Raw genomic sequence first — 25,118 nt, 5'->3', positions numbered from 1 at the left:
TTTGTTTCCCATCCATAAACCATTAATCAGCATTCCCGCCTGCTCTCACTCCCAGTTCTATATTGGGACGGTGATAACTGGGACGCTACACGCTTCCCAACGACACTTTATACAAAAATGGTTTCTTCATATGGTGTCTACTTTATTGCTGGACCTATCCTGTTTCTTACGTGGTCAACGGCCGTAAATTAAAAAAAAAATTCCAGTGTCAACCGGTTTATAGGAAGGAGCTCCTAATATTAAATTCCAAATATAGAGATTAATATTGCAGGATGGGCAGATGGGAGAGTATAAAAGCCCTGGGGTGGGCAACGTCTCCATCCTTCCCCGGCCGTGCATCTAGAGGTAGGTCTGGCCTCTCGGCCCAAGCTTGTTTCTTCTGAAATATTTTTTTCTAGTTCTTTTCATTTATGGTACATGTATTTATCTTTTCATCCACCATCAGGAATTCCGTTCCTAGTTCTAATTTTTGAACTTTTCATTTTTGAAAACGATTGGCCCATTGTTTTTTAAGAAGAGGAGCTTCATATTTGAAGAACTTTGTTAAACTGAGAGATTTTCCTCTCCAGCAGGAGGATTTTTTTTATACATTTTTTTTAACAAAGAGGTGTGGAATTTTTTATTTATTTTATAGATGTTCATTTAGAACTTTTTGCTTTTGCAAAAAGTTGAAGATTTTACACATTTTTATTTATCCAAGTTAGTTTCCAGATTCTTGAAGCATAGGTGGCCCCACACCCTATCCCTGTTCTATTGAAAAACAGGAAGGGTCTTTTCTACTCTTGCAGCCAAAAATTTCAGTTTGTATTTTTGTGGACTGAGAATGTTGGATGCACCCCAACTGGTTTCCTTATTGGATTCCCAGTCAGCTCTGGAGCATTCTGTGTTGTCTTATAGTATTAACTCTGGGTATCACTGCAGATATTCTGGCTTTCATGCGTAGGAGTTAAGGTGGCCACACACATTAAGATCTGCTTGCTTGGCAAGTGGATCTTCTCCCAATATCCCCACCTAAGGAGGGGCGATATCGGGCAAATTTTGGCCCCAGGGCCAAACAATCGGCAATGGGCACAGTCGGGTCAGGGGCCACATCAACGGGCCAATGTGGTCCCCGATCCGACTAAATCTTTTAACCTGCCATGCCCGTCTATGCCCATCGTTGCTGCCCCTACACGGCCCAAAACGGTCTAAGGGACCAATATCGGCAGCTACAATTGGCCCGCGTATGAGGCACCTTTACTCTTCATTTGAACAGGATCAAATCTGTTTCCATATTTAGATGTTTTTCTCCATAAAACTTCAGAATGGGCTTCTGGTCTGGACAGTTTCTATAACTCGTAGATATTTCTTTCATGTATTTAGCCAAAGGTCCCTTTCTTAACTAGTGCCTGAAGGTCTTCTAGATCTTCGTGAGGATCTACAAGAGTTTATAGTTATGGAGAACCCTAAGATACATATCTTGCATCCATTTAAACTTGTAACTCTAACAGAAACATGCAATCAATGCTATATATCACTGGATCTACAGTTTCCTTTTATTCTTTTCCAGGTTCACATGTTTATTTTCCACCACTGAAGGACACACAAGGTAAGAGATCTCAGCCACCTTGAAAAGGGATTCAATAAGAACGGTACAAATAAATGTTATGATTGAATTGTTTGAACAATAGACCAACTAGATTAATTGCTTAATATCTATTAAAAAATGATCCAAACTAGACTAGACCTTCAACATTTGAGGTGGCCTTACATTTAGAAAGCCCTGGTGATCTGAAAGATCAATATGGATCCCTAGTGCAACACTATTTGGTTAGTAATGTTGGGTTTTGCAATAATTTTATTACTTTTCATGGATATTATTGGTTTCCCAGACAACCATCAGCTTTGGATGCTGGAGGTTGTAAATTAGAAACCTCTTTGTTGGGTTTTATGTTGCCCGGCCATGTTGGATCCACAAATGCCTAGAGTAGACTACGGGACGGAAGTTAGTAATGTTGGGTTTTGCAATAATTTCTTTAGCCTTGGATGCTGGAGGTTGTAGAAACCTCTTTGTTGGGTTTTATGTTGCCTGTCCATCCACAAATGCATTACATGAATATCCCTCAATCAAAGCATGATTCCTGGGTGGCATTATCATAATCATTAAAGTTCGTATATTTTTATTTAATTTCTCTGTGTAGAAAAGCAGCGACCATGAGTAGCGACGCAGAGATGGCCATCTTTGGGGTGGCCGCTCAGTTCCTCCGAAAGACAGAAAAGGAGAGGATTGAGGCCCAGAACAGGCCCTTCGATGCAAAGACGTCCGTCTTCGTCATTGACCCTAAACAGATGTACGTCAAAGGCATCGTCCAGAGCAAGGAGGGCGGCAAAGCCACCGTGAAGAAAGAGGACATGTCTGTAAGTTACAAATACATGTGATTTTCCATCCTAATAACTTTATCTAAACTTGGTTTCCATGGATTTGTGATAGATATTTCCTATTTATTTAATCTTTCAGTGATACCTACTGTATAAAACTTAGTTTTACTGATAAGAATAAGCATCTTAGATCTCACTCGAATCAAGAAATAAATTCCCTCTAGAGATGAGTCTGGTGAATTCCAGTACAACGAATTAATTATTTTACCTGAGGACCCTCAACTGGAAATAACATATGTTCACATGTATCTCTATATCCCTCAATTGTGATGTGTTTTCCCAGACTGTAACAGTGAAGGACGATGAAATCTTCCCCATGAACCCCCCAAAGTACGATAAAATTGAAGACATGGCCATGATGACCCACTTGAACGAACCATCTGTCCTGTATAACCTCAAAGAGCGTTACGCAGCCTGGATGATCTACGTGAGTCTGGTGTGGCTAGAGAGAAAGGTCTAAATGGCAAACCGTGGACGTCATGGGGTGACAAACTCTTTGTATCTTTCTTTCAGACCTATTCTGGGCTCTTCTGTGCTACCGTGAACCCCTACAAGTGGCTTCCCGTGTACAACCCAGAGGTGGTCAATGCCTACCGTGGGAAGAAGCGTCAGGAGGCCCCACCCCACATCTTCTCCATCTCTGATAACGCCTATCAGTTCATGTTAACTGGTAAATTGCCTTGTAAAGCTCACTGCCAACATTCAGAGTCACATTAAAATATATTTGAAAGCCTTAAAAATTCACACAAATGACAATACAGCCAACAAATTCCATACCTTCTGCATGGAACTTTTGGGATGCATTTAGAACTTTCTTTCAACATGACAGATGATCTATGATAATGATATAATATAATGTAATGTAATATTTCTTTTCCACTAGATCGTGATAATCAGTCCATCCTGATTACGTAAGTATAAAAATATAATTAATAAAAGGATACTGATGCCCTGGGGCAGATACATTATTGTGTTAATGTGGGATTAGTCACTTATTTACTTCTATAAACATTAGTCTTTCCCCTAATACCGTCTTAAACACCGTTCATCCCAGTCATGTGATGCCTTCAGGCCAAAGTGCAAGCTCAGTGTATGCTCCTGGTGTCATCCACATATATGTGCTTCATCCCTATTGGCCTTGCACATATAACACTAATGCTGAGGGCCAGGGACCTTCTGGAGTTTAGGAGAAGAAGCTTTAAATGAAAGAACGTATTTTAAAAATCAGAGATGTAACAATAGGGGCTGCGGCTCCATCAGATATTTAGACTTTGGGGCTAAAACAAGGCATCTACCCCTGCAGTGAGCACCTCAGATATTATTTATCTCTTGTACTTATCTTTGAACCAACTTTTTTTGTTGTCTCTGTTGCTCAGTGGAGAATCCGGAGCAGGAAAGACTGTGAACACCAAACGTGTCATCCAGTACTTTGCAACAATTGCAGCTATTGGTGACAAGAAGAAGGAGGAAGCCGCCCCTGGAAAGATTCAGGTGAGATTCACATTAATACAAACTGATACCCTGGGATTATTATATCAGTGGGTTTTCATATTTATATTGTGCCAGCTGGCCTACCTAGATCTGGTGGGATCCACTGTCCCATAAATACAGCTTGATTCTGGGTCACATACATTTAGGTGGGTTTGCACAATCCAACACCCTACAGCAGGCTCCCTAATCCCATACAGTACACTTGGGTGGGCTTCACAATGTCAAACATACATTTAGGTGGGTTTGCACAATCCAACACGCTACAGCAGGCTCCCTAATCCCATACAGTACACTTGGGTGGGCTTCACAATCTCAAACATACATTTAGGTGGGTTTGCACAATCCAACACGCTACAGCAGGCTCCCTAATCCCATACAGTACACTTGGGTGGGCTTCACAATCTCAAATATACATTTAGGTGGGTTTGCACAATCCAACACCCTACAGCAGGCTCCCTAATCCCATACAGTACACTTGGGTGGGCTTCACAATCTCAAACATACATTTAGGTGGGTTTGCACAATCCAACACCCTACAGCAGGCTCCCTAATCCCATACAGTACACTTGGGTTGGCTTCACAATGTCAAACATACATTTAGGTGGGTTTGCACAATCCAACACGCTACAGCAGGCTCCCTAATCCCATACAGTACACTTGGGTGGGCTTCACAATCTCAAACATACATTTAGGTGGGTTTGCACAATCCAACACCCTACAGCAGGCTCCCTAATCCCATACAGTACACTTGGGTGGGCTTCACAATCTCAAACATACATTTAGGTGGGTTTGCACAATCCAACACCCTACAGCAGGCTCCCTAATCCCATACAGTACACTTGGGTGGGCTTCACAATCTCAAACATACATTTAGGTGGGTTTGCACAATCCAACACGCTACAGCAGGCTCCCTAATCCCATACAGTACACTTGGGTGGGCTTCACAATCTCAAACATACATTTAGGAGGGTTTCCATCTTCACGAGTGCTATAAGGAGATGCATGGTCTTAATTCCATACAGAACATTCGAATTAAGATGGACAACATACATTTTCTACCGTACAGTTACTGTATCACTTCTACATAGTGTATATTATGGCCTGGGTACATGAAAACTCTTCATAGACAATACTAATAAAGGTGGGTTTATTGGTTCTTACAGGGGACCCTGGAGGATCAAATCATTCAGGCCAACCCTCTGCTGGAAGCCTTCGGCAATGCCAAGACCGTCAGGAATGACAACTCTTCCCGCTTTGTAAGTTGGTCCCACATACAAATGACTGGAATAACTTATTCTACAACCTGTTCATTAGGAACGTGGGTTTTCTTTGATTTTCAGTCAAATATCTACTGTATTCCCAGTTCCACAGCAATTTCTAGGAGACCCTTCCTTCAAAGGTTATTGCAGTAAACATCAATGAAAAAATCAGATGACTATTTGTTATGTTGCTTAGCCAACAGGGGGCTCCAACAGAACAGCCCCACCATCGGATTTGTGCTACTGATAAGGGACTGAATGACCTTTGAATCTCCTACACACACAACAGATCTGCAATGTGCAACATTGTTCTGACAGCATCGTCACCATGATACACTGGACTTCTAACCACATTTAATATTTTGTCTATTTTGAATAACTAGGGTAAGTTCATCAGAATCCATTTTGGAACCACAGGAAAGTTGTCCTCTGCTGATATTGAAACATGTAAGTTTGTTGGTTTCATATTTTTCTAACAAAACACGTTTCCCACTTCGGCACAGATCCTAATGTCGGTACCGTTGTGTTTACTTAGATCTTCTGGAAAAATCCAGAGTCACATTCCAGCTATCAGCAGAGAGGAGCTACCATATCTTCTACCAAATCATGTCTAACAAGAGACCAGAGCTGATTGGTGAGTGGCTTAATGGATATTATCCAGTGTCGGACTGGCCCACCAGGATACCAGGAAAACTCCTGGTGGGCCCAGGTGTCAGGGGGCCCTCTTGCTTCTAACTATTTGGCCAATTGCATGGTCATTTCCTATTTCTGTATGGGAAAAAGAGATGGAAGGATAGAGAAAAGAGACTTGGACAATGGTCCAAAGTTTTCTGGTGGGCCCCTGGCATCTCAGTCCGACACTGATATTATCCTATCCTGCGGTGAGACTGTAGAAAATGGCTGAGGTGCCAGTAATAGTGACCTGCCAATGTGTGTTTTGCAGATATGCTCCTGATTACAACCAACCCATATGACTTCCCATACGTGAGCCAAGGGGAAATCACTGTGGCTAGCATTGATGACCAAGAGGAGCTGATGGCCACAGATGTAAGTCACTTCTTCTATCTCAGTCGTGAAGAAATAAAGACAGTGGCGCTCATTTATAGATACTGGGCACATCTGCCCTGGGCAGTAACCCATGGCAACCAATCAAATGGTTGCTATGGGTTACTGGCCATGGGCAACTTTGCCCATTGTTTATAAATGAGCCCCGGTGTTTTTTTAGAACCATTGTACCAGGTTACGAAAGCATTAAAAATATTCTACCTAATAAATATTATCTGTGCCTTTTCAGAGCGCCATCGACATCTTGGGTTTCAACGCTGATGAAAAAGTCGGTATTTACAAAATGACCGGTGCCGTCATGCACTACGGGAACATGAGATTCAAGCAGAAACAGAGAGAGGAGCAGGCCGAGCCGGACGGCACAGAAGGTAAGAAAATGGTATTGTACTGCATAATAATATCCTATACATGATATAGTCACAGTCATCTCCATCCAACGTCTTTCCAACTGATTGAACTACAATGGTCTGAAGCCATTGCTTAGCAACTGTTAGTTATTTCCATTCATTTGCTCATTTTTATATTACAGTGGCCGACAAAGCTGCCTATTTGATGGGCCTGAACTCAGCAGATCTGCTGAAGGCTCTGTGCTACCCAAGGGTCAAAGTCGGCAATGAGTTTGTCACAAAAGGTCAAACCGTCCAGCAGGTAATTTCATGGTCAAGGGCTGCAGGTATAAAAGAGCCAGGAACTAGAGTTTGCTGTAATAATTCATAATCTGCTTTAGGTGTACAACTCAGTGGGTGCTCTGGGCAAGTCCGTGTATGAGAAGATGTTCTTGTGGATGGTCATAAGAATCAACCAGCAGCTGGACACTAAGCAGCCAAGGCAGCACTTCATCGGCGTCTTGGACATCGCCGGCTTTGAGATCTTTGATGTAAGTAATTCAAATAAATATTCTTATTATGGATCATAGATTGTTTGGTATAATAATAATGTTATATTTTCATGGTTTCAGTTCAACAGCTTGGAGCAGCTCTGCATCAACTTCACCAACGAGAAACTGCAACAGTTTTTCAACCACCACATGTTTGTCCTGGAGCAAGAGGAGTACAAGAAGGAGGGGATCGACTGGGAGTTCATTGACTTCGGCATGGACTTGGCTGCTTGCATTGAGCTTATTGAGAAGGTACATAATTTCTACTATACTGTAAGATGATACATAGCTGCTATTATGTCCAACACTTTGCGTTACAAAATCTTTCAAAATGTTTAAATAGGAATTTAGTACAAATAAGTAAGTTTGTATCCCCTTCTGTAGCCAATGGGCATCTTCTCCATCCTTGAAGAGGAATGCATGTTCCCCAAGGCAACAGACACTTCATTCAAGAACAAGTTGTACGACCAACATCTGGGCAAATCCAACAACTTCCAGAAGCCCAAGCCTGGGAAAGGCAAAGCCGAGGCTCACTTCTCTCTTGTCCACTATGCCGGGACGGTGGATTACAACATCAGCGGTTGGCTTGACAAGAACAAGGACCCACTGAATGAAACTGTCATTGGGCTCTACCAGAAGTCTTCTGTCAAACTGCTCTCCTTCCTCTACTCTGCATATTCTGGCACAGATGCAGGTAGGGAAATCTCTGATAAATGCAGAATAATAACAGTATGAAAAAGAAGATATTGATCTGAATATTTCTGAGTAATCTTTTTCCTTTCTGATCAATAATTACACGTTTTTACATCCAACTGTCTGTTGTAGATTCCGGTGGAAAGAAGGGAGGCAAGAAGAAGGGATCCTCTTTCCAGACTGTGTCTGCTCTTTTCAGGGTAAATTATATCGTTCCGTACTCAGGACAGTGTTATTGACGCAAAACCCCCGGCACAACCTTACTGAACTCATGCAGTATTCGATAATAGATAATGATATCATTACATTTGCACATTGGCCTCTTTACCTCTTGAGTCAGTTATTGGTTGTTTTGAAAGTAAATCTGTATGTTTAATGTATACACCCACTTATTGTACAGCGCTGCCGACTATGTTGCTGCATTATATGTATGTGTTATTAATAATAATAGCCATAAAAATATCATTATTCTCATCTCTGTTCTACAGGAGAATCTGAACAAGCTGATGAGCAACCTTAGAAGCACTCACCCCCACTTTGTACGTTGCCTGATCCCTAATGAGACAAAGACTCCAGGTAAGTAAATAGAGGGGGTAATTACCAATCAGCAGTTACATTTCATATTCATTGACTATTTGAAGTCTAATTATATCATTAAACCCTCTACATCCTTACATTTTACAATATAAATGTTTTTCTAACCTATATTTTAGGGGCCATGGACCACTATCTGGTTATGCACCAGCTCCGGTGTAACGGTGTCCTCGAGGGCATTAGGATTTGCAGAAAGGGCTTCCCAAGCAGGATCCTCTACGGTGACTTCAAGCAGCGGTAAGAATTGATCACTTCCTCCGTTATTGATAAAGCATAGAAAATGGATCCTAAATAGCAGTTGTTGGCCTGTGGGTTCTCCTCTAAAGAACATTGGTTCTTAACTCAACTTAAGGTTATTGATATCATAATTGGTTGAAAAACAACATCTTTCTTTTTATTTTAATACAGTTACAAGATCCTAAATGCAAGCGCTATTCCTGAGGGGCAGTTTATTGATAGCAAGAAAGCTTCAGAGAAGCTTCTTGGATCCATTGATGTTGACCACACGCAGTACAAATTTGGACACACTAAGGTAAATGAATTAACACTGTAAGCGGATTCCTTGTTCTTCCTCCTCTACTTAACCAGTGAATCGAAATACCTATTCATACCTGCAACAGGACACTTTATTAATGGTAACAACACATTTTACCAACAGGTTTTCTTCAAAGCTGGCTTATTGGGTACTCTGGAAGAGATGCGAGATGAACGCTTGGCCCAGTTAATCACTCGTACTCAGGCTATGTGCAGAGGTTACCTCATGAGAGTTGAGTTTAGGCAGATGATGGAGAGAAGGTATTTCTTTTTACACCCCAAATCACAAGGAAATAGATACATTTTAGTTAAATATTGATGGAGTGTCCTTATTTCCAGAGAGTCCATCTTCTGCATTCAGTACAACGTCCGCTCATTCATGAATGTCAAGCATTGGCCATGGATGAAGCTTTATTTCAAGATCAAGCCTCTCCTGAAGAGCGCCGAGTCTGAGAAAGAGATGCAGAACATGAAGGAAGAGTTTGAGAAGACCAAGGAGGCTTTGGCAAAATCAGAAGCAAAGAGAAAGGAGCTGGAGGAGAAAATGGTTGCCATTCTTCAGGAAAAGAATGATCTTCAGCTCCAAGTTACATCTGTAAGTGGCGCATCTTACACACAGTACAAGCATTCTGTAGATGATAACATTCTGACAATTTATTTTACTGATGAGAACAACGTTCCATAGAATGTATACATCTTATATGCCCTTGTATTAATTGATTAAAAAACCAGGAAATTACAAAAATGCTAAAACCGCTTAAAAAATGTGTATATATAATGACTATTAACAACTTTTGATATATCAATAATGAAAAATAATACCAGGAACGTTACATAATTCAAACTATTTACAGGAATCAGAGGGTCTGGCAGATGCAGAGGAAAGATGTGAAGGTCTGATCAAAGCTAAAATACAACTGGAGGCTAAAATTAAGGAGGCCAATGAAAGGCTGGAAGATGAAGAGGAATCCAATGCTGAACTTACAGCAAAGAAAAGGAAACTGGAGGACGAGTGTTCTGAGCTGAAGAAAGATATTGATGACCTTGAGCTGACACTGGCCAAAGTAGAGAAAGAAAAGCATGCCACAGAGAACAAGGTTAAGGATTTTTACTAACCAGATCACTTGCAGACCAGTGACCAGGTGTCTCGTGTCTATGTCTGTTGCTTATTACTAATTAATATCTTTATTGAAAAATGCAGGTTAAGAACTTAACTGAAGAGATGGCTGTTCTGGATGAAACCATTGCCAAACTCACTAAAGAAAAGAAAGCTCTGCAGGAAGCCCACCAACAGACCCTTGATGACCTTCAGGCTGAAGAAGACAAAGTCAACACCCTCACCAAGGCAAAAACCAAGCTGGAACAGCAAGTCGATGATGTACGAGGGATATTAATTCCGGGTGATAATAATGATAATGGTATCATGAAAGCCGTTAGTCTTTAATCTTTAATATCTTTTATGTTCCTTCAGCTTGAGGGATCCCTGGAACAGGAGAAGAAGCTGCGTATGGACATGGAGAGGGCAAAGAGAAAGCTGGAGGGTGATCTGAAGCTGGCCCAAGAGTCCACAATGGACTTGGAAAATGACAGGCAGCAGCTGGATGAAAAAGTGAAAAAGTAAGAAACAGCAGAGAAATAAATTCAGTAGGATCCAGTGTGGAAGCCAACATACTGCTAATCTGGAACCCACTCAAATGATATATTTCTATTTGCCTTTATAGGAAGGAGTTCGAAATCAGCCAGTTGCAAAGCAAGATTGAAGATGAACAGGCTCTGGCTGCTCAACTTCAAAAGAAAATTAAAGAGCTGCAGGTATAATGTTTGTGCTTTCCAACAATCACTTCTGTAGAACATAACACACCTTGTTACACATAACATGGGCTGTGTACCCAAGATCTACTTTGCTCCTCGCTCCTTTGGTGCTGCTGTTTCCTTGGCCTGTTTAAAGACTATCGGAGGCTGAATGGACCCTATTCTTTCATTGCACATGATCCTGACTAAACCAACACTAAAAACCTCAAGTTTCAACTGAAGTAGACTGTTCAAATTAGTATAATATTAATATATTAGTATAATATTTTTATCATTTGTTGGAACTGTGTAGGCCCGCATTGAGGAGCTGGAAGAAGAAATAGAAGCTGAGCGTGCAGCTCGTGCCAAGGCAGAGAAGCAGCGTTCTGACCTCTCCAGGGAGCTTGAGGAGATCAGTGAGCGGCTGGAGGAAGCTGGAGGTGCCACCTCTGCTCAGATTGAGATGAACAAGAAGCGCGAGGCAGAATTCCAGAAGATGAGACGTGACCTTGAAGAGGCCACTCTGCAGCATGAAGCCACCGCCTCTGCTCTCAGGAAGAAGCAGGCCGACAGTGTTGCAGAACTAGGAGAACAGATTGACAACCTTCAGAGAGTCAAACAGAAGCTTGAGAAGGAAAAGAGTGAACTAAAGATGGAGATTGATGACCTGGCCAGCAACATGGAATCTGTCTCCAAAGCCAAAGTAAGCAGTGAGCTTAGGTTCAGAGTTTAGCCCATCTTTATTGCAGAGAAAGTAACCTACAAGATATATGAATTCACTTTTCTTTGCAGTCAAACTTAGAAAAGATGTGCAGAACTCTAGAGGACCAATTTTCTGAAGTGAAGACTAAGGAGGATGAGCACCTCAGGGTGATTAATGATATTAATGCTCAGAGAGCTCGTCTGCACACAGAAAATGGTAACCATTCTTTATGAAAGCTACTTGTTACCATGATGCACATTGAAAGGGGGGCTAAACCTCATCTTGTTTTGTTCTGTTAGGGGAATATGCTCGCCAACTGGAGGAAAAGGAATCTTTGATCTCTCAACTTTCTAGAGGCAAACAGGCTTTCACCCAGCAAACTGAAGAACTGAAGAGGCAACTGGAGGAGGAAACAAAGGTAACGATTTCTTCTTAATTAACAAAGATAAAAAAACTGGAAAATATATAAAACAGCCAGTTCATGTTCTGTTAAATCCCTACAGGCCAAGAATGCCCTCGCCCATGGACTGCAATCTGCCCGCCACGACTGTGACCTGCTCAGGGAGCAATATGAAGAGGAACAGGAAGCCAAGGGTGAGCTGCAACGTAGTCTGTCCAAGGCCAACAGTGAAGTGTCTCAGTGGAGAACCAAATATGAGACTGACGCAATTCAGCGTACTGAGGAACTGGAGGAAGCCAAGTACGTTTAATTAACCATTAATTGATATATATAGTAAAATGATTAAACCTGCTTTATAAATTGTATCAAGAACATATTGTAAGTATGTCTCTGCCACTGTACAGTAATAATATATTTTTGGCCATTTATATACACATATGGAACCGATCCTAAACAGCTTTGTTTGTTAATTTGTGTAACAGGAAGAAGCTGGCTCAGCGGCTCCAGGAAGCTGAGGAGCAAATCGAGGCCGTCAACTCTAAGTGCGCTTCCCTGGAGAAGACCAAGCAGAGACTTCAGGGAGAAGTGGAAGATCTGATGGTGGACGTAGAACGTTCCAACTCAGCTTGCGCAGCTCTTGATAAGAAGCAGAAGAACTTCGACAAGGTTTATTACCTTTAGATCATTATGATACAACTTAAAAGATTATTTTTATAGGGTAAAGAAAAACATTACTGAAGTTTTTTTATTTTACTCACTTAGGTGCTGGCAGACTGGAAGCAGAAATTTGAAGAGTCCCAGGCTGAACTTGAGGCCTCTCAGAAAGAGTCTAGGTCCCTGAGCACTGAGGTGTTTAAGATGAAGAACTCCTATGAAGAAGCATTAGACCAACTGGAGACCCTCAAGAGAGAAAATAAGAACCTTCAACGTACGTTTTATGGTTTTTGCACAAACCTACGCTTGATGGCATTAGTTTGTCTGGTTCTAGAATTAACTGACAAAAGCCACTCTTTCAGACTGGGGTTTCATTGACCAGCGAGGAAATTTAGAAAATAAGTTGATTCTCTGAAATATTCTTATTCACTCTATCTTGTTCTCTCTTGTCCAATCATTTCATACTCTCTTTTCTACTACCTTGTTTTCTTCTCCCCTCATACTTTTTTCCTCCACCTGCCCTCTAGGCTCTTCAGTTCTTAGCAATTTTTCTAGATACAATACTGATATCTACACTACACTTGCCTTAACATGGTCTTTAGTTTTTCTGCAATGAATAACAATTCAGGGGTTATTAGTCCCACAACATGTCACTATAAAATATAACTATATGTGTCCCTTTCACTACTGCAGAGGAGATCTCTGATTTGACTGAACAAGTTGCTGAGGCTGGAAAGAGTATTCATGAAATAGAAAAGGCCAAAAAGCAGATTGAATCTGAGAAATCAGATTTACAGGCAGCACTAGAAGAAGCCGAGGTCAGTAAATCAATGTGGGAATCAAGGAAAACATTTAAATATAAAAAAGAGAACATTTCATAAAGTTACGAATTTCTCTAGGGTTCTTTGGAGCATGAAGAAGCCAAGATCCTCAGGATCCAGCTTGAGTTGAATCAAGTCAAGGGTGAGATTGACAGAAAAATTGCAGAGAAAGATGAAGAAATTGAGCAGCTAAAGAGGAACAGCCAGAGAGCTCTGGAATCCATGCAGAGTACCCTGGATGCTGAGATCAGAAGCAGGAACGATGCCCTCAGACTGAAGAAGAAGATGGAGGGAGATCTGAATGAGATGGAGATTCAACTAAGCCATGCAAACCGACAAGCAGCAGAGTCACAGAAACAGCTCAGGAACGTGCAGGGCCTGCTTAAGGTAGGATCTGGATCAAAACTATATGTTTAATTATTAGCAGGGCCAGAACAAAGGGAGGCAGAAGAAGCGTGTGCCTAGGGGCAGTGGTGAGTGGGGCACCAGGCATGTACCTCTTCTGCACCCCTAGTCCGGTCCCTTGTCTTCTCACTGTCGGCTCCTGAATTTGCTCTGTTCACCCCTCTTGCAGGCGTGGGGGGATGGAGCTGGGAGAGGAAGCCGGCCAGGTTGCTAAGGGTGCCCGGCTGGCTTGGCCCGGCATTGTTTTTTAGTTTTATTCTCTAGTCTCTGCTTGGTTAAACAGCAGCTTCTTTAAATGCAGGATACTCAACTGCACCTTGATGATGCACAACGAGGAAATGATGATCTGAAGGAGCAGCTGGCAATTGTTGAAAGGAGAAATAACCTCATGACAGCTGAAATTGAGGAGATGAGGTCTGCTCTAGAACAGACTGAGCGTGGGCGCAAAGTGGCAGAACAGGAACTCATTGATGTCACAGAGCGCGTGCAGCTTCTCCACTCACAGGTAAGCTTCCCTAAGGGCAACTCTTTCTGTATTTCCCTTGGCTGAACTCGTATTGTGTTCATTAACTTCAATGCTTTCTCTGAATATCACAGAACACCAGTCTGATCAACACCAAGAAGAAGATTGAGGCTGATGTCTCTCAGCTGCAAAGTGAGGTGGAAGAAGCAGTTCAGGAAGCAAGGAATGCAGATGAAAAGGCCAAGAAGGCAATCACCGATGTAAGCTTGTTACACCTTATTTTCTAAATGTCAAGTGTTATACAGAGACTCCCCCAGTCTATATAACTAATGCCTTCTCCTGCTTCACTCAGGCGGCCATGATGGCTGAGGAACTCAAGAAGGAACAAGACACCAGTGCTCACCTTGAACGTATGAAGAAGAATCTGGAGCAGACAGTGAAGGATCTGCAACATCGTCTGGATGAGGCTGAGCAGCTGGCAATGAAAGGAGGCAAGAAGCAGCTCCAGAAGCTGGAGGCCAGGGTACGATTTACCCCAAATGCATTCAACCCCACATGAAACAGATATAAAGTAGTTCTTTGTCATTTATATATCACAATATTTTATCCATCTCGCAGGTTCGTGAACTTGAAAATGAGCTCGACGCTGAGCAGAAGAGAGGATCCGATGCTATCAAAGGCGTGCGCAAGTTTGAGAGAAGAGTCAAGGAGCTCAGTTACCAGGTACAGAAGGCAGAATGGCAAATGGATAATATCAAAATGACCCATTTATATGGATTCTGATCACTCGTCCCCTATTTCTTGCAGTCTGAGGAGGACAAGAAGAATGTTTTCAGGCTTCAGGACTTAGTGGACAAGTTGCAGCTGAAAGTCAAAGCATACAAGAGACAATCAGAGGATGTTGTAAGTATATTATATCTCATCTCTAATGATGAGGGTACATGGATTAAATGATTTGCCCCATAAGGCAGGGCCAGTTGTTTTGTGAGGATCTATAGAGTACGACTATACTATTTATTACTATCGGTAGAGTCGGTAGATAAGAGAAGACAATTAGAATTGACAATTCAGCCTATTTATATGGAATTAAATTAGTCACAGCAAGTACCAGTTAGTTGCTCCGCCTCTTGTGACTATTTTTTTTTTCCATTTTGGCAAATTTATAGGAAGAACAAGCCAATGTCCACCTGTCCAGATTCAGGAAGGCTCAGCATGAATTGGAAGAGGCCGAGGAACGTGCCGACATTGCCGAATCCCAAGTCAACAAGCTCAGAGCCAAGAGCCGGGATATTGGAAAGGTAACTTGCTCTTACCAGGAAAAAAATACCCCATTATTGTACTGATACATGGGCCACTCAGGAGGGAATTAAAAAAAAAACTAGATCATGAAAAGGTAAACAGAAGTCCAGACCAGATGGGATTCATCCCAGGGGGTTGAACTTGATGGACTTTGTTTTTTAACCCAACGTAACTACATAACCAAATGAACCCTCACAGGACACCGTACAAGGTGAAGGAAAACAGTGAGAAAATATTTGTCTGATTAGACATTGTGTAGGGAATGTTTAGAAAATGTAGTTATAAATTATCAGCATGAAATCCTAAAATCTATTCAGTAATAGTGCAAAAGGCATCTAATCCCCAGAGCATTTGGCCGAATAACGGGCGGAACCCAAGCCCTAAATTGTATATTAACATAATCAGCCCAAATCTTGTAAAAAGTTCCCATTGTGGGTTCCGTGCCTCCCTACTCCCCTCGGCTCCGAAACCTACACGGAACTTTGGCTTTTGGTTCCTCCTTTGAAATGTTGAATTTCTGTGCTTTGTTGCCTGACCCAATCCCTCTGCTTGTTTTCCCCTTATAGAAAGCGGAAGAGTGAAAGCCGCACAGACTATCTGCACCAGTTCATACAATATGGACTTCTGTAGAGTGAGACCCTGTGTATGTGTGTAGTTGTGTAGTGTTCTGTACGCAAATAAATCCTTTTGGGGTTCAGACACGTTGTCTCATTCTGTGTTTATTGTGTGAGATATTGTATAAAGATGTCCTATCGCTCCCTAGAACGTTCTTCCTTCCCTCTCTCTGATCTCTTTCCCCTGCTCCCATGGGGCAAAGCAGTGTAACGCAGTCTGATGGGCCAAGGGCTCCCCCTAGTGCCTCCCTCTGGTTACACTGCTCTCAACGTAATGCTCTGTAACAAACTGTCCCTGATCACATTATAATTACAGAAAGACATAATGAAGACACAATATGGAGTTATGATTTGGTAACTTCTAGATCAGGGCTGCCCGACTGGAAGCCAACAGACCAGAGGAAGCCATCCAAGATAATATGGCTCCCTCAAGGGCTTCATTGACCTCTTTGTCATTTTATTCCAAGTACCCTGGACCCAAACACAGGGGACACTATATGGGCCAGTTGGGCAGTACTTGTCTAGATTGTTCTGAAAATCAAATCAGGAATATTAACATAAGAACAAAATTTGAAAAATGTTGTAAAACGAGTTAGAGGTCCAGCTATCGCCATTTAATAGGTTAAAACATTACTTTTAGCTACTGGGCTGATTTCTGGGGGAAATAAACGACCTTTATGGTTTCTGAGGCAGTTGTACAGTACACGGTGCACACACAAAGCATACAAATCCCATACAAAAACGGATCGATAGGAACAAGAAGCAGAAGGGGGGGAACTTAAAAAACCCTACACACCTGCACAAACAAACAATTGATTTTTTTGATAGGGGTCGACATTATAAAACAACCTTAGACAAAAGGAACTTGCCCCCAAACCTTATTCTTAGCCTTTTACTGAGGTGATTCCATGGTTTCTGCACCACGTTCTCCAACTGAAGCTAAACACATACCATTACATAATTCTCCATTTCTCCGAGTATAGTGTTTTCCATACAATGTATTTTCTATAAAGTCTACGTTGACATTGACCCAAACTTACATACCAAAAACTTCCACTCTCAAAAAACACTAGAAGCCAAATATATGGTTTGGGGGCAAGTTCCTATTGTCCAAGAATAGTTGACTCCACGCCAGATGTCTAGGAGACCCTGCCCCACCAATGTTACTCTTTCAGCAGGAGTAACAAGGACAAGGGAAATGATAACGCCCCATGAACCCTGATGTCACCCCTTACACCCCAATGTTTCACCGCCCAGCTCCACAGTCAGGGCTATGAGAAAACCACAAGGAACGATCCAGAAACAGCTTCAGAATGTAGGTGTGTGTGCTAGAAGCACGTTCCACATGAGAGGGACAATGGTCATGGCTGTTGGTCATGGTTCCTAGTAATGAACCCCAGCTGCCCCCCATCTCCTCAAATAGCCCCCAGCAGAACCCCAACAGTTGACTTTCATATGTATAAATAATAAAATAGGCATTGACCAAACTGCTAAACATTCTTCATCTGTATGTACTTTTCATGGTCATAGAAATACAATTCTATACAATTTGGGTGATTAGTTGGTTTAGTAGGTAAGAACAAAAATCCCTAGGTGGCATCTGATTTATGAAGCAGTAGGGAACCAATGTCGCCGGCTTAATCAGAGTTTCCCCAAAATTAGCGACACCCCCCCCCCTTACTCCCCATAATAGGAAACGGTGGGAGATCGAAACTGTTCCATGCGCATTGGGACCTCCAGTTACAGAGCCAACGGGGGCCATGGGGGGTCACACAACCCAAGCCTAATCCCCCCGGACTGATCGTGCCGATTTACTCATTTTGCAATTGGCATTCCTGAATAAATTTGATTGAGTTTTTCCTCACAATCATGTTTTTTTCTCACTTGACAGCGTATTTATGAAAAAATTGTAAAAAAAAAAGTTGCTGTTATTGTGGTTTCTGGGGGAAAGTCGAAAAAGTCGCAGATTTCGTGACTTTTCCGCTTTATTGTTTCAGATTTTTTGATAAATGTCTGACATTCGGGGAAACTTAGGTTTCTGCTACTGAATTTTTATCATTTGCAATTTAAAAATTGTTTCCCTTGGTAAATCTAAAAATATGCGTTAGGGAAACTCAAATAGAAAAATATTTCAATTTACAGTTTCTCAAATCACTGCAAAATTTTAAGATTTTAATAAATCTGCTTTCTATTATTTGGTTAGAATTGGGGTCACTGCCCAAACTGGTACCAAACACCAGGGGGCAGACTTTTTTTTTTTTTTACTAAATTTTTGCAGTAGTTTGAGAACACAGCAAAAAAAAACCCAAAAAACCCACAAATTTGAATATTTTTGCAATTTGAGGGTTGATATGGATGTGAATTCCTCAGAGGAGACCCCTAAAGTTATTACTTTTTGGCATTACAATAAATGATAAGTATTACATATATTTTTGAAGATGAAACAAAAGGAAAAACACCGGGAAATGGTCACATTCTGGATCATTTTAAAATGAAAGAACAATAAAAACTGCAAAATGACAGAATATGGAAACATCTGAACTCCCCCATCTCCCCAAGGTAAATATCTATCATCTATTTAGTATCTATCTATCTATCTATCTATCATCTATCTATCTATCATCTATCTATCTATCTATCATCTATCTATCATCTATCTATCTATCTATCTATCATCTATCTATCTATCTATCTATCATCTATCTATCTATCATCTATCTATCATCTATCTATCTATCTATCATCTATCTATCTTTTTATCTATCTATCTATCTATCTATCTATCTATCATCTATCTATCATCTATCTATCATCTATCAATCTATCTATCTATCTATCTATCATCTATCTTTTTATCTATCTATCTATCTATCATCTATCTATCTATCTATCATCTATCTATCATCTATCTATCTATCTATCATCTATCTTTTTATCTATCTATCTATCTATCTATCTATCTATCATCTATCATCTATCTATCTATCATCTATCTTTTTATCTATCTATCTATCTATCTATCTATCATCTATCTATCATCTATGGAATATGGAAACATCTGAATTCCCCCACTCATTTTGCATTTGACATTCCTGAATAAATTTGATTGAGTTTTTCCTCACAATCATGTTTTTTTCTCACTTGACAGCGTATTTATGAAAAATTTGAAGAAAAAAAAAAATGAAAATACGAAAAAGTTGCTGTTATTGTGGGAGAAGTCGAAAAAGTCACAGTTTTCATGACTTTTCCACTTTTTCATTTCAGATTTGTTGATAAATGTCGGATTTTCGGGGAAATTTGATATTTCAAATTTCCACCTTGAATATTTATCATTTGCATTTTAAAAAACGTTTTCCGTTGCTAAATCTTAAAAATGTGCGTTAGGGAAACTCAAATAGAAAAATATTTCAATTTACATTTTCTCAAATCACTACAGAATTCAAAGTTATAATAAATCTGCCCCAAGTGTTGTCGTTTGACTAAAAAAAAAGTAAAAACATTGAATCACAGTGAAAATTAGGATCATAATAAATCTGCCTCCTATTATTTGGTTAGAATTGGGGGTCACTGCCCAAACTGTTACAGATTTTTGTCCCCGCTTTTGTGAAACAATACCAAAAAGTTGCTGTTATTGTGGGAAAAGTTGAAAAAGTCGCAGATTTCGTGACTTTTCCGCTTTTTCAGTTCAGATTTTTTGATAAATGTCTGACATTCAGGGAAATTTAGGTTTCTGCTACTGATTTTTTATCATTTGCAATTTAAAAACCGTTTGCCGTTGCTAAATCTTAAAAATGTGCGTTAGGGAAACTCAAATAGAAAAATATTTCAATTTACATTTTCTCAAATCACTGCAAAATTTCAAGATTTTAATAAATCTGCCTCTTGTTATTTGGTTAGAATTGGGGTCCCTGCCCAAAATGGTACCAAACACCAGGGGGCAGACTTTTTTTTTTTACTAACTTTTTGCAGTAGTTTGAGAACACAGCAACAAAAAAACCCCAAAAAACACATATTTGAATATTTTTACAATTTGAGGGTTGATATGGATGTGAATGTGAGGAGACCCCCGAACCTATTACATTTCGGCATTACAATAAATGATAAGTATTACATATATTTTTGAAGATGAAACAAAAGGGAAAAACACCGGGAAATGGTCACATTTCTACTTAAAACTTTCAAAAGGAAAAGAACAATAAAAAGTGCAAAATTACAGAATATGAACATCTGAACTCCCCCATCTCCCCAAGGTAAATATCTATCTATCATCTATTTAGTATCTATCTATCTATCTATCTATCTATCATCTATCTATCTATCATTTATCTATCTATATATCTATCTATCTATCTATCATTTATCTATCATCTATCTATCTATCTATCATCTATTTAGTATCTATCTATCTATCTATCTATCTATCTATCATCTATCTATCTATCATTTATCTATCTATATATCTATCTATCTATCTATCATTTATCTATCATCTATCTATCTATCTATCATCTATCTATCTATCTATCTATCATATATATATATATATGTCTATCATCTATCTAGGTATCTATCTATCTATCATTTATCTATCTATCTGTCATCTATCTATCTATCATCTATCTATCTATCTATCTATCATCTATCTGTCATCTATCATATATATCTATCATCTATATATCATCTATATATCTAGCATCTATCTATCTATCATCTATCTATCATCTATATATCTATCATTTATCTATCTATCATCTATCTATCTATCATATATATATATCTAGCATCTATCTATCATTTATCTATCTATCTATCATCTATATATCTATCATCTATCTATCTGTCTATCTATCTATCTGTCTGTCTGTCTGTCTGTCTGTCTATCTATCATAGAAAAAAGAAGAAATGCCGCACTCTCAGGTCTTAGTGCAAAAGTCAAGAAAAATTTATTTAGGCAGACTAACGTTTCAGCTGCCTCCCCAGCCTTTCTCAAAGTGACTCAAAGTGTATACTTATTTATATACTGCACCCAGGCACTATTGACTCTTGTATGACGTGAGTGCCGGCTTTTCTTTGCAGATTATCTATCTATCATATATATATCTATCATCTATCTATCTATCATCTATCTATCTATCATATATATATATCTATCATCTATCTATCTATCATATATCTATATATCTATCATGTTTCTATCTATCTATCATCTATCTATCTATCATGTATCTATCTATCATCTATCTATCATCTATATATATCTCTATCTATCTATCTATCTATCTATCTATATATCTATCATTTATCTATTTATCTGTCTGTCTATCTATTATCTATCTATCTCTGTATCTATGTATCTATGTATCCGTGTGTGTATGAAGCCCGGGGGCAGTTCCCTTACCTTGGGCAGCGTAGCTAAGGCAGAAGGCTAACCCTGTGTATCCAGGCTGGTTATATAGAAGTGCTTCTGCCCATACAGCACTATTGGCTCTATATTTGGGGAATCACATTAGAAGGTTCCAGCTGGTGCAGTAATTTTATTTCTGTTGACCATGGCGGGAATTGCTGGCCGGCACTGAGCCATGTGGAAAAACGATTTTTCCCTGGACTAACACTTCAGATATATCTCACATACCATTGGGCATCACTATGTGTTACTGAGTGTTGTCACTGTGTCCCTGCACGGCGCGACCTCTACGTGTGAGTCTGACAGCAAATTCTCAATATTTCACCAATATTAAACGGCCACTAAAATATAAAAAATTTGTCTGAATTGGTAATCAAAAAGGTATTGATAAAAAGTTGTGACTTTTGCAAGATATACTATGCAACAATTCCAAATCCAAAAACACTCTAAAACTTGTCAAAATCGTGTAGAAATCATTGGCAGATATCTCCCCTTACAAACGAAAAAGTTGCTGTTATTGTGGGAGAAGTAAAAAAAGTCACAGTTTTCATGACTTTTTCGCTTTTTCAGTTTAGATTTTTTGATAAATGTTTAACATTCAGGGAAATGAGTTTCAACTAAATACAGCAAAATTGGGGGCAGATTTATCAATATGTGAATTGAAAATTAGAGTTTACCCACCAATAAATACGCTTCTTAAAATCCCATAGGAATGACCAGAACATGGGTGAGCTTTTATGTATTAAGCTCTAAACTCACATTTTGATAAATCTGCCCCTTGACTTCCGGAGCGGAACATTCAAGTTAGTTGCATTTTTTGCACATAATAACTATCGAACGTTCGAGTTTTGGAAACCAACATTTACAATTTGGGAGTTTTTGTGCAAAAAATGAAAACATTTTAATCGTGGAAAAAGATCCGATTGGAACATTGATAGATCACCCTCGTAATGTTAAATTGGTGGATGCAGAACAAATGAAAGAAATTGGTGAAGAATATCATTTGAGAACTGTAAATATTACAGAAAGATGAAAACTCCATTTCTCCCCTATTTTTCAAAATAATTTATGCCAAAATATTTGGGGAACTTCCACCAAGGAGTCTCTGAATGGCCCATTGGTGGGAGCAGAACAAATGAAAGAAACTGGTGAAGAATATCATTTGAAAACTGAAAATATCCCAGGAAGATGAAAACTCCATTTCTCCCCCATTTTTCAATTTGGCAATTTTTCAAAAGAATTTATGCCAAAATATTTGGGGAACTCCCACCAAGGAGTCTCTGAATGGCCCATTGGTGGATGAAGAACAAATGAAAGAAACTGGTGAAGAATATCATTTGAGAACTGAAAATATCCCAGGAAGATGAAAACTCAATTTTTCTCCCATTTTTCAATTTGGCAATTTTTCAAAAGAATTTACGCCAAAATATCTGGGTAACTTCCACCAAGGAGTCTCTGAGTGCCTCATTGGTGGATGCAGAACAAAGGAAAGCAACTGCTGAAGAATATAATTTGAGAACTGAAAATATCCCAGGAAGATGAAAACTCAATTTCTCCCCCATTTTTCAAAAGAATTTATGCCAAAATATTTGGGGAACTTCCACCAAGGAGTCTCTGAATGGCCCATTGGCGGATACAGAACAAATGAAATAAACTGGTGAAGAATAACATTTGAAAACTGAAAATATCCCAGGAAGATGAAAACTCCATTTCTCCCCCATTTTTCAATTTGGCAATTTTTCAAAAGAATTTACGCCAAAATATCTGGGGAACTTCCACCAAGGAGTCTCTGAATGGCCCATTGGTAGATGCAGAACAAACTGCTGAAGAATGACATTTGAGAACTGAAAATATCCCAGGAAGATGAAAACTCCATTTCTCTCCCATTTTTCAATTTGGCAATTTTTCAAAAGAATTTATGCCAAAATATTTGGGGAACTCCCACCAAGGAGTCTCTGAATGGCCCATTGGTGGATGAAGAACAAATGAAAGAAACTGGTGAAGAATATCATTTGAGAACTGAAAATATCCCAGGAAGATGAAAACTCAATTTTTCTCCCATTTTTCAATTTGGCAATTTTTCAAAAGAATTTACGCCAAAATATCTGGGGAACTTCCACCAAGGAGTCTCTGAATGGCCCATTGGTAGATGCAGAACAAACTGCTGAAGAATGACATTTGAGAACTGAAAATATCCCAGGAAGATGAAAACTCCATTTCTCTCCCATTTTTCAATTTGGCAATTTTTCAAAAGAATTTTTGCCAAAATATTTGGTTAATATTCACCAAGGAGTCTCTGAATGGCCCATTGGTAGATGCAGAACAAACTGCTGAAGAATGACATTTGAGAACTGAAAATATCCCAGGAAGATGAAAACTCCATTTCTCTCCCATTTTTCAATTTGGCAATTTTTCAAAAGAATTTATGCCAAAATATTTGGGGAACTCCCACCAAGGAGTCTCTGAATGGCCCATTGGTGGATGAAGAACAAATGAAAGAAACTGGTGAAGAATATCATTTGAGAACTGAAAATATCCCAGGAAGATGAAAACTCAATTTTTCTCCCATTTTTCAATTTGGCAATTTTTCAAAAGAATTTACGCCAAAATATCTGGGGAACTTCCACCAAGGAGTCTCTGAATGGCCCATTGGTAGATGCAGAACAAACTGCTGAAGAATGACATTTGAGAACTGAAAATATCCCAGGAAGATGAAAACTCCATTTCTCTCCCATTTTTCAATTTGGCAATTTTTCAAAAGAATTTTTGCCAAAATATTTGGTTAATATTCACCAAGGAGTCTCTGAATGGCCCATTGGTGGGTGCAGAACAAATAAATGAAACTGGTGAAGAATAACATTTGAGAACTGAAAATATTCCAGGAAGATGAAAACTCCATTTCTCCCCCATTTTTCAAAAGAATTTAAGCCAAAATATTTGGGTAACTCCCACCAAGGAGTCTCTGAATGGCCCATTGGTGGATACAGAACAAATGAAAGAAACTGGTGAAGAATAACATTTGAAAACCGAAAATATCCCAGGAAGATGAAAACTCAATTTCTCCCCCATTTTTCAATTTGACAATTGAAACTGGTGAAGAATATCAATTGAGAACTGAAAATATTCCAGGAAGTTGAAAACTTGATTTTTCATTCATTTTTCAATTTAGCAATTTTTCAAAAGAATTTATGCCAAAATATTTGGGTAACTTCCACCAAGGAGTCTCTGAATGGTCCATTGGTGGATGAACAACAAATAAAAGAAACTGGTGAAGAATATCATTTGAGAACTGGAAATATTACAGAAAGTTGAAAACTCCATTTCTCCCCCATTTTTCAATTTGGCAATTTTTCAAAAAATGTGAAGCAGCTGTCGAATAAAAAGCAAAAAAATGCCTTTTCTCGGTGCAGTTTATGGAGAAGGAATCTGGGTGCTGAATAGCTCGGTGCATAGAAATTGTCACGGTGCCAATAATCCAAATATGCTGAATGGGTATCGTCCTCGATGTCTTTCCTATCCGTAAAACATTCTATCGGGATGCTTGTCTGCTCTCGTTCCCAGTTCTATATTGGGACGGCGGTCGCTGGAACATTAACACGTTTCCCAAAGACACTTTATACAAAAATGGATTGT

The 25,118-nt window shown here is 39.5% G+C and overlaps 1 protein-coding gene across 2 annotated transcripts; it reads left to right on the top strand.

The window, feature by feature from the left end:
* The first annotated feature begins 275 nt into the window (after positions 1–275).
* myh7 (myosin, heavy chain 7, cardiac muscle, beta) lies at positions 276–16,168 on the top strand. 2 transcript variants are annotated; one of them, XM_031893998.1, is made up of 41 exons: positions 276–345; positions 1,550–1,588; positions 2,181–2,397; positions 2,702–2,845; positions 2,932–3,088; positions 3,302–3,329; positions 3,795–3,909; positions 5,073–5,165; positions 5,552–5,615; positions 5,704–5,802; positions 6,112–6,215; positions 6,463–6,601; positions 6,763–6,881; positions 6,961–7,110; positions 7,192–7,362; positions 7,495–7,804; positions 7,936–8,003; positions 8,292–8,379; positions 8,517–8,634; positions 8,806–8,929; positions 9,056–9,192; positions 9,271–9,526; positions 9,786–10,028; positions 10,133–10,309; positions 10,403–10,548; positions 10,653–10,743; positions 11,036–11,425; positions 11,515–11,641; positions 11,725–11,843; positions 11,929–12,125; positions 12,308–12,491; positions 12,588–12,753; positions 13,173–13,297; positions 13,379–13,687; positions 14,007–14,210; positions 14,303–14,428; positions 14,521–14,691; positions 14,787–14,891; positions 14,976–15,071; positions 15,335–15,466; positions 16,034–16,164. In XM_031893998.1, exons 3-41 carry the CDS (start codon positions 2,194–2,196, stop codon positions 16,046–16,048), a joined length of 5,811 nt encoding a protein of 1,936 aa, XP_031749858.1. In that variant the 5' UTR covers positions 276–345; positions 1,550–1,588; positions 2,181–2,193; the 3' UTR covers positions 16,049–16,164.
* The last annotated feature ends 8,950 nt before the right edge of the window (positions 16,169–25,118 follow it).

This window comes from Xenopus tropicalis, chromosome 10, assembly GCF_000004195.4.
Source record: "Xenopus tropicalis strain Nigerian chromosome 10, UCB_Xtro_10.0, whole genome shotgun sequence".
Lineage (NCBI taxonomy): Eukaryota > Metazoa > Chordata > Amphibia > Anura > Pipidae > Xenopus > Xenopus tropicalis.
The sequence above is the reverse complement of the archived record's forward strand: the minus strand, read 5'-3'. Positions and strand labels throughout refer to the sequence as shown.

Excerpts from the sequence above, each read along its gene's own strand:
- myh7 (XM_031893998.1), top strand. The coding sequence starts at position 2,194 with ATGAGTAGCGACGCAGAGATGGCCATCTTTGGGGTGGCCGCTCAGTTC. Across the intron at positions 11,642-11,724 it reads TCGTCTGCACACAGAAAATG|GGGAATATGCTCGCCAACTG; the intron begins GTAACCATTCTT and ends TTGTTCTGTTAG. Across the intron at positions 14,429-14,520 it reads CCAAGAAGGCAATCACCGAT|GCGGCCATGATGGCTGAGGA; the intron begins GTAAGCTTGTTA and ends TGCTTCACTCAG.